Source organism: Bos grunniens, chromosome 16 (genome assembly GCF_055505025.1).
Source record: "Bos grunniens cultivar Pamir isolate PY7600 chromosome 16, Bosgru_T2T1.0, whole genome shotgun sequence".
NCBI lineage: Eukaryota > Metazoa > Chordata > Mammalia > Artiodactyla > Bovidae > Bos > Bos grunniens.
Genome location: NC_141180.1, coordinates 49,157,110 through 49,173,656, shown reverse-complemented (window position 1 = coordinate 49,173,656; position 16,547 = coordinate 49,157,110). Strand labels below are relative to the sequence as shown.

Sequence of the window (16,547 nt, the reverse complement as noted above, 5' to 3'; positions counted from 1 at the left end):
TACAAGGGTGTATGGATATGACCTTCTCCCCTGCTTTATTTTGCCCCTTGTATCTTTTCCCCTTCCCTTCCATCTTCTATTCACAGGACAGAACAAGAATGTGCCACTGTTGACCAGCTGTGAATATCTGCACCTTCCCATTTCTCAGAAGTGGGATCAGCAGGCACAAGCACGGGTTGCTCACCTCCTCGATGCTACTGTCATCTTTCAGCTGTCTGGCTGGCATCTATCTATCTGTAGTCAGAGGAACGGTCACCCCAAATTCATGTCCACCCTGAGCCTCAGCATGTGACCTTACCTGGACACGGGGTCTTTGCAGATGTAATGAGTTAAAGGTTTGGATGACATCATACTGGATTAAAGCAGGTCCTAAATTCAATGACCAGTGTCCTTATAATAAGAGGAAAGTGAAAGATGGAGGAGAAAGCCATGTGAAGACAGAGGCAGAGACTGGAGTGACACAGCCAGAAGCGAAAGCGTGCCTGCTGCAAGAGACACGGAAGAATTCTCCCACAGACTCTTCAGAGGAAGCACAGCCCTGCCAACACACCTTGATTGTGGACTTCAAGTCTCCAGAACCACGAGACAATAAATTTTTGTTATTTTAAGCCACTTAGTTTGTAGCAATGTTACTATAGCAGCCCTAGGACACAGAATATACTGTCTGTCTATCATCTATCTGTCTGTCTGTCTGTCTATCTGCATTGTTCTCTTCCCTATACTTATTACACTACTGCCACATAAACGGTTCTTTAAAGCTGGGGTTCTTTGCCCTGGCAGTTAAAACCAAAGCCTGGGTCCCACCTGAGATATTCTGATTTCATTGGTCTGGACTGTGGCTTAGGCACCAGTATTTTTCTATAAAGCTCCCAAGTGATTCTAGTTGAGAACTCCTGCTGTCAACAAGGGAAATCTTTCCATTTTCCTGCTCCAAAATCTCCGGTGGTTGTCTTGTGCCTGCCGAATGAAAAGGATAGCCACTAACAACCTCTGCTCTCCAGTTGGCAAGGTGCTTTCACATTCATGTGAACCCTCGAAACACCAGATGACATAAGACTGAATACTGGGGCAGTTCTGTGAAACCCCTCAATCAGGACAACAGACACGACAGAGAAGATGGGCTTCCTGCTACAGATATTCCTGCCAAGTCTCTCCTCACCCTCCCACTCCCCAGCTTGGAATGTTTTCTGCAGTTTCAACAGTATGAGATACTTACATAATGGTAATTACTAGCTGCTGATGGAGAGGGCTGTGGCGTGCTTGTTATTATGATGCTATAACAATAGGGAAATCTGAGACAATTGAAAACCAACCGCGCAGTATGAGTAACCTCTCATTCTGTGGAGGCACCCAAATGAAATAATCTGACTTGCTAATGCACTGTCTGATCCACCGGGTAATGTAGTTTGTTGTGTGGGATGAAAAGCCCATGTTCTTGGCCGTTCTGCAGGTTTCCACAGCAACTCCTTGGTCCATATACCTCATTAACTTCTCCTACCAAGCTTCACAGCTACCCAGTGCTTACCAGGTGTATTAGTTTCCTATTCCTGAAGCAAATTACTGAACATTTAGCAGCATAAAGCAGCACGCACATCCATTCTTTACTCCATCAAGTCCAGGGTGTCAGACATCTAAAATGGGCTAGACTTCTTTCTGCAGACTCTAGGGGAGAATCTGATTCCTTGATTTTTCCAGCTTTTTACAAGTTGCTTTCACTGCTTGGCCTGTGACCCCTTCCTCCATCTTCAAAGCCAGCAAAGTTGTACCTTTTCTCTTCTGACCTCTGCTTCCATCCTTACATCTTCTCTTTCTGACTCTGTTCCTCCTGTCTCCCTTTTATAAGGACCCTTATGATTACATTGGAACCACCCAGATAATCCAGGATGATCTCCCCATCTTAAGATCCTTAACTTTATTGTATCTGCAGAACCTCTTTTATTTTGTAAGGTTTCAGGGATCAGGACATGAACATCTTTGAAGGTCCCCTTCCAGCCTACCGGGCTTCCCTGATAACACTGGTGGTAAAGAACCTGTCAGGCAATGCAGGAGATATAAGAGACAAGGGTTCAATCCCTGGGCTGGGAAGATCCCCTGGAGGAGGGCATGGCAACCCACTCCAACTACTCTTTCCTGGAGTATCCCATGAACAGAGAAGCCCGACAGGCCACTGTCCATAGGATTGCGAAGGGTCGGACATGACCAAAGAGACTTAGCACACACACACTAATTCAGCCTACCACCCAAGTAAATGATGAGGTAAAAAATATTTTTGAAATTTATTGATGAAGTGTGAGTGCTCCCGTCAGCCCATGGCCCTGCCCATACTTCTTTCAGAATTTCACCCTGAGCACCATATTCTTGAGAAATGCTCTGTCCATGACAGAAGATACAAACTGATCCCTTTTCTTGTGCCCAGGTTTGTCAAAATGCATAAAGATAAATAACACCCTTTTGGCCATCTATAAACAGGAGAAAACAAAATCTCATGATGTCGAATGATCTTTCTGATGTCATAGTTTATCAAAGCGCAACACTTTATGTTATTGGCCTGCCTGGACAGAGCAGCAGCAACTTGGCACTAGGGCTGGCCCAAGAAAGGCATTTTGTGTATTTCAGGAACAGGCGTCTGACTGTGTAGGGCTGCAAACAACATGAATGGAAATCCTCCACTACTAACACACAGCAGACACCTGCCCTACTCCTTTGTGAAAAGTGGCTCAGTGAGGAAAGAACATGTGTGCACCTCATCCCCCAAGGCAACAGCTGTACTCTCCATGTGCTTCTGGGTTCCATAGATCCATCACAGTCAAAGCCTCTGAGCACTGGCACATGAGTGAGCCTCAGAGTCCACCCTCCTCTTCCAAGGCACCTGGAAGTCCTCTATAAAAGGATCAGCACCAAGTCTTCCCAGAGCTTCTGACTTCAGAAGACCAAGGCCTGGATACCGCCAAGATCCCACAGTTGAGCAAGCTTGGAGCCGCTTTCAGGTTGGTGCTGCTATTGCCTCGCTCCTGCCTGTATCTTCAAATACAAAGTCCAAAAGTGCCTCTGCCAGAATACTGGAGAGGGTTGCCATTTCCTTCTTCAGGGGATCGTCCAGACCCAGGGATCAAACCTGGGTCTCCTGCATTGCTGGTAGATCCTTTACCATCTGAGACACCAGGGAAGCCCAGGCCTCTGCTTACTATACACAATTAACTCCTAAAGATATGAGACAATCGCACATGACTTCAGCCAGAGTTCAGTCTGGAATTATTCCTAACATTGATTCTAATGGATGTTTTTTGAGAAAGCAGGATAACTTTTATCAAACACATATCCTCAAATCAAGGAATGCACATTGAATACCTCATCACGTTAAGGATTCATCATGGATTTACCACCTATGTATTAATTTAACGTATTCCTGAATTTTCTTGACAACTTCAGTTTATCAAAGTCTCATAAAATAAAACGCTTTAACCCTTTCAAATGTCCCTATTTTGAATGTGACATCAAAAACCACCTGGACTACTTTCATTGCACCCAAGGATTTATATCATTAAGATACTTCAGGTTAAAGGTTAGCTTGGAGCCAATTAACTGGTGGTTTCCACCCAAAACCTTGAGGTCTAGATAGGCCTTGTCCCCTGGAATTTTTTCCTAAATTTAAGGCCAGTCAGGAGAAACAACTTTAGTGTATCCTTGAGACTGGAACTTTCCCTAATGAGTAGCCCTTTTTTTTATATATGTTAGTTGCTGTTAGAGACACGAGAATAAATAAATCTATGTTCTCAAGAAACAAAAGACATCAAACAGAATCAGGATACTCTACCCAAAAGAAACTTCAAATCTCTCAGCCTTGGTTTCTAGACAGATGATATTGGGATCCCTGTGTTATAGTTCATAAAATATGTTCATACTTTTTAAAAAATTGTTCTCTTGCAAGGTAGGGATTTCATTCATAAGGAAAGAGACTAAAATACTAAGCTACTAAAAAAAGATTCAACAGTTGGTGGAGCCATGCTCGTGAACTAGGCAGAACCATCTCTAAATCTCCCACCATGGTGCAAAAGGCAATTACTATCCTACAGAAGTGGATTCTAACACGAACATTCTGTGATTAGAGTATTATGTGTAAAGTCTTTCCTGTAATAAATGTAAATTGGGGAAAAGCAGTTGCCATTCAAAAGAGGTTTATAATTAATCTGTGGTGAACTACAAGAAATTAATCCAGACATGTTTTCTCAAAGCTAAAACTCATGTGATAAAATGAAAGTTCTAGAATATAGCAGTGACTATGTTAAATGTCTGTACGTTAATAAATAACATCTTTCTTTGAAACAGTCCACCTTGTCAACTTCTGTGAAATCAACTTGCTATGATACTTAATGAAAAAAATTATCTGCAGTTTGTTTTTATATAATCTCAATGCTTCCCAAATTACTATTTTTCTTACCTGTCTGGATAGATTCTTATTTATCTGCAATGCTTATAGGTTCCCACTCTTTCTGGAGGTAGTTGAGAAACATGAAGGATCTAGCAAAAGAGAATCAAGAAATCTTCCTACTGCAGCCTTTGAAGACTGCATCCCTGGGGACTCATAGGATTAAAGAATCCGCCTGCAAATGGTCGGGAAGATCCCCTGGAGAAGGGAATGGCAACCCGCTCCAGTATTCTGGCCTGGAGAATCCCATGGACAGAGGAGCTTGGCGGGCTAAGTCCACGGGGTTTCAAAGAGTTGGACACAACTGAGCGACTAACAGTTTCACTTTTTCACTCTCACAGACACACAGTGCTGTGGGAAACAGGGAACTTGAGGGGCTTGAGGGACACCTCTCTCCCATACAGAGGTTTTACTCTGCTCACTGCTGCAAAGCCCGTCCTCATTCTTGTCATCCCCCTGAACTTAAATGGCAGAACAGCGTCCTCTTCTCCCTTGCTTCTACAGGCTCCAGGTTTGCTGGTGTGGAGCAGTGCCCTTGGCAGCAACAAAGTCTAGATAGTACTTCTCTGCCCAGAGAAAGACTTTGGCACTAAGCCAGAGGACCATCTGCTCTGTAGGGAGGGAAGTGGGAGTAAGGGTGAGCAGGAAAAGTGAGGTCAGCTTTCAGAGCAGTCAACCATCTCTGGTGAGCTGGCCAGACTGTGAACTGCAGAATATTTACTGCAGGGAGATGTCCATAAGAGGAGCCACGCAGTCTAGCCAGACCCAGAGCCCCCACCCCAGGGCATGAGGATAACATAGTCACAACACGGGGACATTGGTTTACCAGGCACCAAATCTCTTTATCCCAGAGAGATTTCCTCTGATCCCTTTAACTACTGCTCAGGGGAAATGCAGAAATTAGTCTGTTCTGAGTTGGAAAGAAGCAATTGAATGTATCCAGGATGATCTCAAGTTGGTAGCTGCGTGAATCACCTTTGTGCCTGCCTTTGGCCACATCAACACACCCTTGCCCCATGGGCTGGACTTCAAGCCCTTCTGCAGGCTCTCAGAGCACACTGGGCATCTGTCTATACTTGCAAGCACCTCCCTGGATTATAACACATAGTTCCCCTGCCTTCTCCGCTAAGGACTACAGGACAGGAGCCTGGGTTTCCAGCCCATGGCAGGAGCCCCAACCAACACACAGCATAGTGTCTGGCACTTGGGAGAGCTTATAGACACTTGTTATTGTACAGGAAATTCTTTTTCCTCTGAGGTGGAGCATGGGGACGGAAGAGCAGAAAGAATTGTTGCACACTTTATTTTAAATGTACCAGTAATCCCCAGTCTTCCTTTTAAGCAGCCTATTCAGCCCCCCACCCCCTACACAGACTTTCCCCATACTCTAGATATTTTATATGAAAGCTCCAGTTCCAAGTTCTTCTGTCCTCACTCACCAGTGCTGTGCAGCAGCTGAATCTTCTAACTAGCGCCTGATACATGTTACAAGTGCTCTGGGGCCCTGGAAGGTAAAATGTGAGTTGTCTGTGTAACATGAGTGAGTGTGTAGCTAGCACAACCCAGGATGTGTTGAAAATATGACCTGGGTAGAAGGATGTGCACCAGAGAATTTTATTTATAGTAGTAAAAACCTAAACTCGAATAATTGATGGTTGGTTATATAAATCAGGACATATTCATATATGGGTAGTATTTATATAATGGAATATTAGGCTACCATTAAAGATCCTATTTTAGAAAAATATATAATGGTGGGAAAATACCATGAAGTATATTAAGCAAAAAGCAGATCAGAGAACTGAAGATTATCACAATTTTAGAAACTGCATGCGTATAAAATCCTGGGAGGAAATATACCCAAATGCTGTGAATTTCTATTTCTGGCTGTTGTTGCTTTTTAAAGTCTGTCTTAAACTTTTTCATGTTTTTAAAATTTTTATTTTACAACAGACATGTATCACTTTTTATAATTTCTAAAACTATTTTTAAATTACAAACCAAAAAAAAAGCATATTATTCAATAATGAAAAGAAGCTATTCTGTTCCTGCCCTAGATGGTTATATTCAAGCATCAGACTATGAAGTCCCACCCAGGGTGCCACTGGTTTCTCATTATATTTTTATCCACAGCCCAGAAAATTCTGTCCAAAAGTGAAGTGGCAGGCAGGCCCCCACAGGTCAAAATAGGAGGCCTTTTTTTGGTGTACCATGTCTTAAAAGAAACCATAGCTGGAAAAGATGTTGAGATAAGTATTCTGGGGTAAGCTCAGGAAGCTGGAAGCAGCCAGAGCAGGGAAAGCCGTTCTTCTGGGCAGGGAAGACCTGGTGCTACTCTGGCACCAGCTGTGTGGCCACAGGGAATTATTCCATTTCTTTAAGCATCCTGTTTCCCCCTCTGTAAGAGAAGATCCAACATCTGTCCTGCTGACCTCACAGGCGTATGGTGGTGGTGGGGCGGGGGGTTAAATAAAATGATGTGTGCTCTATATTTTGTAAACTATAAAGCATCATCAGGTAAATGAAAAGTTTGGCCATCCAAGATCACTAACTTCTCAAGATAAAGATCCACGCTCCCCACTTTCTTTCAAGATATCAAGAGAAACAATCTATACTCCCTTTTACACTCTAGAAAAGTCACCAGGAATTTTATCAGCTGCGTTCAATTCATTTTCTGTTTCCCTGTACCTCTATCCCATGAAAGAAAGACTATGCTATGCATTCACTCAACTTGTTTCTTTTTTCTCCCGGACCCATGGGTAGACTGGCTTTCTCAGCCTCCCCTGAGGGAAGATGGGGCCAGAAGAACTGAAATCTCACCCGCTTCAGGCTGGGCCCCCCACCTCTTCCTGGGAGATCCTCCACCCTCTCTCTCTTTCTCCAGTTCCTGGCTGGTTGTACAAGACATCGTGGAAGACTCTGAGACCGCTGGAAAATGGTGACATGCTATCGATAGATGGAGGAGCCTAGGGCCCTATGTCACAGTGGACGAGTACCCACCAAACACCCCACACAACAGGGACACAAGTGAGAAGTAACTTGAGACCAACTGTTGCACTAATTATCCACCCCGATCAGCACACTCAACGTCAACACTTTCTGCTGCTTCCCACCATGAGTGACGCAGCGGACACAGAGAGCACACGTGGTAAACCCAACCGTCCTCCAGCAGAAAACTCACCCGAGAAAAATTAAGAGAACTTTTTTAGATTCCTTGGCAGACTTAAGACCTGCTCTGTTATTTCTATAGGGAAACTTGAGACTGTATGCTAATTTAAATAACAGAAAAGAGAAAATAAGAAAAGGGGAACACATGTTTGGTAACCTAATCCCACAGTATTTAAAGTGAGATGCAAATAGAAAAGAGTTATGGTCGGTCAAGGTGGGAGAAATTAAGAAGAGAATCTCCCTCTCTTTTGATGGTATAGACAATGGAAACAGAGCGCCATCTTGGGTCACTGGTCCCTCAGACATTTCATCCCTATTTAGCATCATCCAGCAGGGCTACATGGAAACACTAGGCTCTGCACTGGGGAGTTCCCAGAGGGACAAAGTAGAGAAAGAAAGTGCTACCCACTTCTTTGCTTTGACTGTACCAACTCTGTCCTTTTTCACTCAGAGGCTACTTACCTGGTAGGGATACAGGGTGACCCCGTTGGTTCTTGACAGGGACCAGGTGCCGTCCAGGTACTGGTGAGCCTGGATGGCCACTGAGCTGAGGATGTTCCCGTTGCTGGGACTGGTGGCCATCTGGAGGCTGACCTTGGCCTGGTGGGTTGGAGACCCACTCTTCTTCTCCGCTCCATTGCTGACCCCAAGGCTGTTGGGTTTGCTGCTATGCTTATTGGTGACGAAGGCTGTGTAGCTGGAGGGGGCATAGGAGGCGGGCACAAAAGCCCAATCCCTGGGCTGCTGGAGCCCCCCCACGTGCCGGGACCCCACCAGAGTGGGGACGTTGGAGAGGGGTGGCGGGGAGCCAGGGGAGCCATCAAAGTGCTCACTGCCAGCCGCCTGTTCCAGGGTCAGCACCATCTGAATGGCCTCCTGCTTCAGCTGATTCAAGTGTGTGGCACAAATGTCACAGCGGTTGTCCCTGTCATTCCATGCCTTCCGGATGGTATTGGGGACCTGGAGCTTGTCGTGAATCACAGCCGGGAAAGCAGGATCCTGGAGAACACATAAACAAACAAACAAAAAAAGGGAGAGCCTATAAATCAAGGCTGGTAAGTGCAATTCAGATGTCTAGTTTATGAGTTAAGCCCTTCACATATCCAAGAAGTTGGACTGTTTGATTGACATCCAGCAGAAATGAGCAGCCAGATTGGCAGATGAGCCTCTAGTTGACAAACACATTTGACAAATGTAATATTTTATAATGGAGATGTTAAGGAATTAATTATATGTGTGTGTGTGTATATATATATATATATATTTCTAAGCATCCTCCTTACCAGGCTAGTCAAATAAGAACGTTCCAGACTTTTCCCCTTGTGTCCACGGTAACTTTATAGGCATACCTGGATGCTCCCAAAGTGTTCACAAATGGGTGAAGCAGACACAAATGGGTATCCGGGCCTGGTGGGGGTGAGTGCAGGCACTCTGGACTGATGCTCTGTGCCCCAACCCATGAACGATGAAAACTTGGTAGCAGATGGAGGTACTGCTTGTGACCCAGAACAGAGATTCCATTCCAAGAAAACCCTGGCCTCATTAGCATCGTTTGCTAAGTTCCACTGGAAGAAAAACCAACTGAACAGATTCTAGCCCAGAGATATAGCCTCTCCAGCAGTCCAACAAACCCCTCCAGGGCTCCCATGTTTACCGTCAGCCCCCAGCAGGCTGGCCACGCCCACACCCATGTAGCTGACATTCTGAACCATCAGAAGAAAAATATCTCCTTCATAAACAGTCCAAGATACTTTTCCCCAGAAACTTCATCTAAAACTATTAAAAACTCTTTTGCTCAGAAGCATATACGTAAAAGAAACCAGAAAATGAATTTAATGAAGATAATTTCTTTCATTTGTGTGTGTGCATGTATGCTAAGTCGCTTCAGTCATGTCCAACTCTTTGCAACCCTATGGACTATAGCCCACCAGGCTCCTCTGTCCACGGGATTTTCCAGGGAAGAAAACTGGAGTGGGTTGCCATACCTTCCTCCAAGGGATCTTCCCAACCCAGGGATCAAACCCGAGTCTCTCTTACAGCTCCTAGGTTGGCAGGCAGGTTCTTTGCCACTAGCACCACTTGGGAAGCTCCTTTCTTCACTTACTTTGCTTTAATTTTTGTAGGAAAGCAGGACTGCACAGAGAAACAAGCACCAGGTGTGTTAACCGGTTACCAAAATACTTGGATTCTAGTTCCAGTTCTGCTACTCATTAGCTGTGTGACCTTGGACAACTTACGGAGCCTCTCTGAACCTCTCATCTGTCACTCAGGGCCATGGCCTATCTTTATTGTAGGGGTCTTCCAGCTCCATGACTCTGTGTAGGGAAATGGGGATACAGTAGGCACACTGTAGGGTACAATGTCTGCAGAAATGGACAGAGCCCCTGTGCTGTTTGGGGGCCTGGTTGAACTTTTGAGATCCCACAACTGCTGCAAGTAACTCATGAGGCTCATCTCAACGTGTATTTTCCTGAGGACATTAGAAGAAATTCTTCCCTTCTGAAATTTGCGGTATCTTTTATAGGGTGGAAACTCCCTCAGGGCTGAGCGGGATTTGATGAGCTGGGGGTGAGGGGGGCAGTGTGGGGCAGCCAGGGTGGGCAGGGAGATCAGCGATGGGAGGCTCACTCTTCGTCATGATCCATCTTGATTACGGGCTCCAGCATTTTGTTTTCTCTGTTTAACTACCCTGAACAGCTCCTCAGCATGCACTGATTAATTGATTAATAAATCAAGAGGCCTCTTTACACAGCAGCAGGGAGGAGTGGCTCAGAGGGGTAGAAACTCAAGACGGTCACAGAAAATGATGAGAAACAATAGGAGGTCAAGGTTGACCAAGTCTGACTGATGAAGTGATGCAAACCATATGAGACCTGTTTGTGGCACCCCTTCTCAGCTGCTTTGTCCAAGTCCCTGACCAAAACTCAGCACATGTGGGACCCAAAAGTATCCCTAGGGACCATTCTAAAGCAGACCATCACCTCAGTTTCCAAATAAGAAAACTGAGCCCCCAAAAGGGTTAAAAGCTTGGACTATACCCAGACTAGTTGACCTCTAGTCCATGATTTTCCACTGCAAGAGCCAAACAACCATCTTCATCAATGGACTCAGAATTTTGCACAGGCATAAGGTTTTCACCACCTTCACCTATGAAATGTTCATTTAATCAAAAGGAAATATTTGGGCCCCCATATGTGTCAAAAATACAGTTTCTTACTTTTTCACATAATATTACATACTGGGCATTTTTCCTTGTCAATCAATACATGTCATTTGAAAATGTGATTTTTTTAAATGACCACATGGTATTTTATCCTGTGGTTGTTTCATAAGTCATTTTTTAATTCCCACATCTACTACCTAATTAGAGGCAGGGTGAGAAATCAGAGACTGGCATTCAAAAGCAATCTGCTCCCCATGGCTTATGCTTTCAAGCCACCAAACTATTTGGTTTCAAGAAAGCTCAAATTAATTGCTTACTTAGAATATTTTTGTTAACCTACTACCTGAAGCAGCATCATAGGAAAAAGGGAGTTATAAGAGCAGCCCCATCCACACATCATAGTTGATTTTAGATTCCTGTAGAATCTGGATTTGACTCTGACATCTGCAGCTGGAGTACAAAAGATACATCCCCTCCACAAAAACTGCCTAACGCCGAGGACTCATTTTCTCTCTTCTTTCTTGGTTTTCACACTCTCCCTGAAGTACCTTCCTCACTTAGCCTGCTGCTGTTTGCTGCTTGACTTCCCACATGGAACAAACAATACATGTTAGCTGTGCAGCAGGCTGAGGATCTTGGTTCCTGTTCTCTCTGAGTTCAGACTCCAAGGAGCCCTCTTGGCTCCTGGACTATGCAGTGCCAGGTCCCCTTGCTGCCCCCTCTAGTCTGGGACCAACCAGCACACGCTCAGGCACATGGAGCCCAGCACTCCCCTCCCAGTTCCCAAGGCGGTGACAAATCCATCAGGAGCACTGCAGCTGTGCCCACAACTAGGATGGCCCCTGACATCCAGGAAGTGGCAAAGCCCAGAACCCACCACTGCCTCATCCAGAGGAAAGCGAGATGGGTGGTTTAGGGAGTCTGCCATTGCTGATGGATGTCAAGAGGTGTTCCCTAAATCAAGCCACCCTTGATCTGAAACCTTAAGTGAGTTCTTAGCATCAAAAGGCCTCAGTAAGCCAAAAGATATATCTTAGGGAAACTAAAATCCCTTTCAAGTGCTGGTCTACATACTGTAAATATTTTAGTGCACCTCAAAACTTCAAAGAGGAAAGGTCAACAGACAGAGTCTTCTGTAAGTTATGGAATAAAGGGAATACTGCTTCCTGGGAGAGTAGGAATAAACAGGGGGAAAAGAAGCCCTCAGAATCATGGAAGGCTCACACATGCTGAGTTCTCCTGACATGGACAGGAAAGGACTGTTGTGGCCCCAGGAGATGGACTAGGGGAGTGCCCTCCAGTTCAGTTCGCACCAAAAGAAACCTGGACCCAGAAAGGGAATGGGCTTAGTATGCAGTCTGGCATGCTACCTAGTGTGTGGACTCAAATACTTTCATACTGTCCTGTCCTGACTCATGTTGTGATCTCACAAAGTCAGATTGGAATAACAGGAATCTGTGCACAGCCAATCCTCTATTTTTGGAGTCCTGATTTTTATTTCAGCACCTTGGAAAATGGACTGACGGCATCTGGGCAACGTTTTCATCCTAAATTTTCAACTTAAGGATTCTGTGCTCAAAACATTCTCATCTTTCAAAAATAATACAAAATTATTATTATTCCACATGCATCATGGAGAGGAATTCAAGAAAACACTTAGGAAACTGATAAAGGTCTTTAAGGGGCTTCCCTGGTGGCTCAATGGTAAAGAACTCCCTACAGGAGACGTAGGAGACGTGGGTTTGATCCCTGGGTCAGGACGATCCCCTGGAGGAGGAAATGGCAACCCACTCCAGTATTCTTGCCTGGAGAATTCCATGAACAGAGGAGGCTGGACACAACTTAGCTAGTGACTAAACAACAAAAGGTCCTTAGAAGGAAAGTCAGGGATAAATGAAGTTAGTATGAGTGTGTGCGCGCTCAGTTGCTCATGCAGACACCTATGTCTGCCCACTTACTGACTGCTACAAAAGAACAAAGAGAACGCCAGAAAATGGTTTTCCGATCCCTAGCTCTTCTACTTCTTCTAGGGTTGTTTCAGGAAAATCGGTGTCCTGCTTCGTCCCCTGGAGGTCTCTCATAATCTAATGGCTGTCTAAGGTTGCCTCATGTGTATTCCGGCACACTGATCTAAGACATCATAAATCTCTCTGCCTCGGGCAAGGGCATCCCAACCCATGGCTTCCACAGCCATCTGTATCCCAGTGACTGGGAATTGTCCATTTCCAGCCCTACCTGGCCTTTCTCCTGAACACTAAGCCTTACAGGTCCCTGGAAAACATCATCCAGATAAACACTCTTCAAACTGACCATTCAAAATTCATTTTATTTTCCTCTAATCCTATTCTTATTTCAATAGTCACTATCAAACTAAATAGTGCTATTATCCACTCAGGGACCCAGGCTAGAAATCTAGAACCTTCTTGCCTCATCCTATTCCCTTCAATCCAATCACGAAGTGTAGGAAACGGTCTTTCCTAAAAGCTCTTGAATGGTCCCTCCTCTCCTTGCTCAAAGCCATGAGAAAGCTTTCAGCATTTCTCACGTCATCATGGTCTTCCAGATTATAGCCTGGACCTCAAAACCCTCCCCGCACCAAAAAAAAAAGATAAAACAGAAATCAGTCACCATCCTGCTTTCCTACAACTCCACTCTTGAAACTATCTTATTATCTGTAGTTTTTATTTGCAGAACTCTTTGTCTGTTAGACTGTCAGCCCCTTAAGAGGAAATATCCTTCCCATCTTTAATTCCTCCAAGTCTAGAATAGTGTCTCCTTCACTGCAGGGCCCAACAAACATTTGTCAAATAAACAAATTGAAAGAACTCAACCAAAGCTAAAACGATCAATAATGAAGTTGGTCTTGGTCCATCTGTCATTTATTTTGTCTATGTGAGCTAGTTGTGTCTTATAAAAATGGCCATGAAATAAATTCCTTCAAATCTAAAGCTAATGTAGTTTTCCAACAGCACTTGTTCTGCCTGACTAAAGAGCCTGAAGTGAGTCAACCATAATCTAGGTAGCTTCCCTTTACCTGAAGCTTTCTTAAACTACCAGAACAGATCCTCTATTCTCTCCTCGGTACACAATCTATTACTCTTTTCTCTAAGTTCCCAAGAAAATAATGTTGATATGCAAAGAACGTTTTTAACCATCAGGCCAGCTCATCAGCAGGCCACCAAGAAAAATCTACTGAAGGGAAAACTCCTCGTCCATGCCACACACCTGGTCCAGGAGGGTTAGGCCCCAGCAAGCAGGCAATGTGCTTGTTTTCCAAGAGCCAGCAGCCAGGTTTCCACACACGAGGCAGGGCTGCTAATGAGCGTGGGAAGTCTGTGGGACCCGAGCCGGAGAGCAAGAGCTACCGCCCTGGCAAACCAAGCTGTTTACTAGCGTCTTCACTGCTTTCTGTCCCACTTCATCTTCTAAGGAATCATCTCCTCGGCAATAAACACTCAAGCCAGTTTTGAGGACAGGATTTTTTTCCCCAGCTTTATTTTGGCCGAAAGAGTACTTAGAGTGCATTCCCACAAAGCCTCTGGGTCTGTGAGGAAGACAACAGCTGGAGTCAGAGTCCAGCGTGAGTTGTGCAAACGCCTGCTGATGTTTGCTCCTGGTTTATTATTCTAGAGGCCTCTAGTGACAAGCTCAACAAGATTTAAACTGTTCTTCAAAGGCAGTTTCTTTCCACTTGGTCCCTAAACTTTCTTCTTCCATAAATGCTATCCCATGAGGCCCAGAATGGTGGCTAGAACTCCAAGAATGCAATGTTTTGTTCCCAAGGCAGGCAGTTTCCCAGAAGATCAAGGGACTTTACCCTCACACACCTTGTAATCTTTCCACCCTAGGGTCTGCCTCCTGCCCCCTGTCCGCCCCTGCCACATTCCCCATCCATGTCCTTTCCAGCTCAGCATTCTTCCCAGCAGTCATCTATTCCCAAAGACAAGTGTCCATATTAATGATTCTCTGTTTTGACTGGAAACAGCAAAATTGGCAGTTTGCAAAACAACAGATAGCAAACCTCAGGTGAATCTGACCCAAGAAAACAAATTGTTTTTTCCCTTAACTTTTTATTTTGTATTGGGGTATTGCCGATGAACAATGCTGTGCTAGTTCCAGATGAACAGCGGAGGACTCAGCCATACATATACATGTATCCATTCTCCCCCAGCCCCTTCTCCCATCTAGGCTGCCACATAAACATTCTCATTCATACCTGAACATTCATATATTTGAATTCAAATGTCTCAAAAGAACTGGGGCTTTTCCTACTTGGTAATTTCAGAAGGAGAAAAAACAAATTTCACTTAGCCATTGGTATTACTAGGAAGAAGACTCTAAAACCTGGCATCTAAGGATACCCCAAAGTACTAACCAGTGGGTGTGATTGCTTCCTCAGGAAGATCTGGTTCCTCCATGCTCCTCAGCCCTGATCTAGCATCTCACTGCCCACATGTGTTTGATGGGACATGCAAGATCGAGGGGATGCAAAAGATTGGGGAATCCAGAATGTCTCTCACATGGGACTCTACTCACCAGCTGTCATGCTGAATCTACCCAGCAAGAATGGACAAATAAACATTAATATCCTTTACTTCTGTTGTTCAGAGTTCCCAAATGCACAAACAAGGCAGAGAACCGATTAGAAAGTATTACAAGCAGTGACATCCCAGTGCTCTTTGTTGAGAAGAGTGACCACCCTCACAAGCTGCCATTCTCGCTGACCCCCTGTGGGAACTCAAGAAAGTCCCTGAGTGTTTCACTCAGCTGGGCAAAGGGGACACAGCAGGGCTCATTCTCCAAAGTTAGTGACAAGGAGAAAGAGGGGCATGAAAGAGGGGACTGGGTGCATGACAGAGTCTGTTCCAGGTGAGGTCTGAGACAACCCAAAGAACCAGTACCGCAGTGATGGCAGCTCAGCCAGGCCCTGGAATCACAGCTGGCCCACAGACCTGCTCTGTGAACCTGAAATTTCCTAGCCTTCCAGGCCTCATCCAGACCCCAGGCTTTTTATCATGATTGGACTCCAGCACTGATCTTGTATGGAAAAAAGAATGAATATAAAAGATGCTGGGTAATGAGCTCAGAAAGACCAAAAAGAAAAAAAAAAGTCAAAGGAAGAAATGTTAAATGTCAGACCAAAGTTGTTCTATATAAGAAACCAAATTAACCTGGGCTGTAGTGACTTTGCACACGGCCTAAGCCCCCCTGCCTAGTGTTACAGACGAGAGATGCTGGCCCATTAGAGATGCACGTGTGCTTCAATTTGAATGATTATATTCAGGACACGAGGCTGCTGGGAGCACCAGAGGCAGGCCGGATGCAATTAACAGGGCTGCGTGCTGCAACATGTGAAAAAGTGTTGCATATGATACGACTTATCTGCTTCAAAGGAAAAAGGAGATTTTTTAATTGGAACTTCATATGATTAAGAAAACTTCACGGATTCTTTGGAGGAAAAGAATAGTTGAGGTATTTCTCATCATGGCCACAGAAATTATTTTTGTCTTTGTCTCTCATCTTTTCCAACTGGATGGCATGGACAGTGTCTTGATGCTTTTGAAAAAGCTTGTTAGTGAGTATAGGAGGTTCAGATGCTCCCCTGATGGCTCAGATGGTAAAGAATCTGCCTGCAATGTAGGAGACCTGGGTTTGATCCCTGGGTGGGGAAGATCCCCCGGAGGAGGACATAGCAACCCACTCCAGTATTCTTGCCTGGAGGATTCCATGGACAGAGGAGCCTGGTGGGCTACAGTCCATGGGGTCACAAAGAGTCAGATAGGACTGAGT

The 16,547-nt window shown here is 44.8% G+C and overlaps 1 protein-coding gene across 1 annotated transcript in view; it reads right to left on the bottom strand.

The window, feature by feature from the left end:
- KIF26B (kinesin family member 26B) overlaps window positions 1-16,547 on the bottom strand; it is a 518,582-nt gene that overhangs the window by 315,302 nt on the left and 186,733 nt on the right. The window contains exon 3 of the mRNA XM_086344948.1: window positions 8,057-8,593. Coding sequence (XP_086201074.1) covers window positions 8,057-8,593 — 537 coding nt within the window. The remainder of the gene's footprint in view (window positions 1-8,056; window positions 8,594-16,547) is intronic.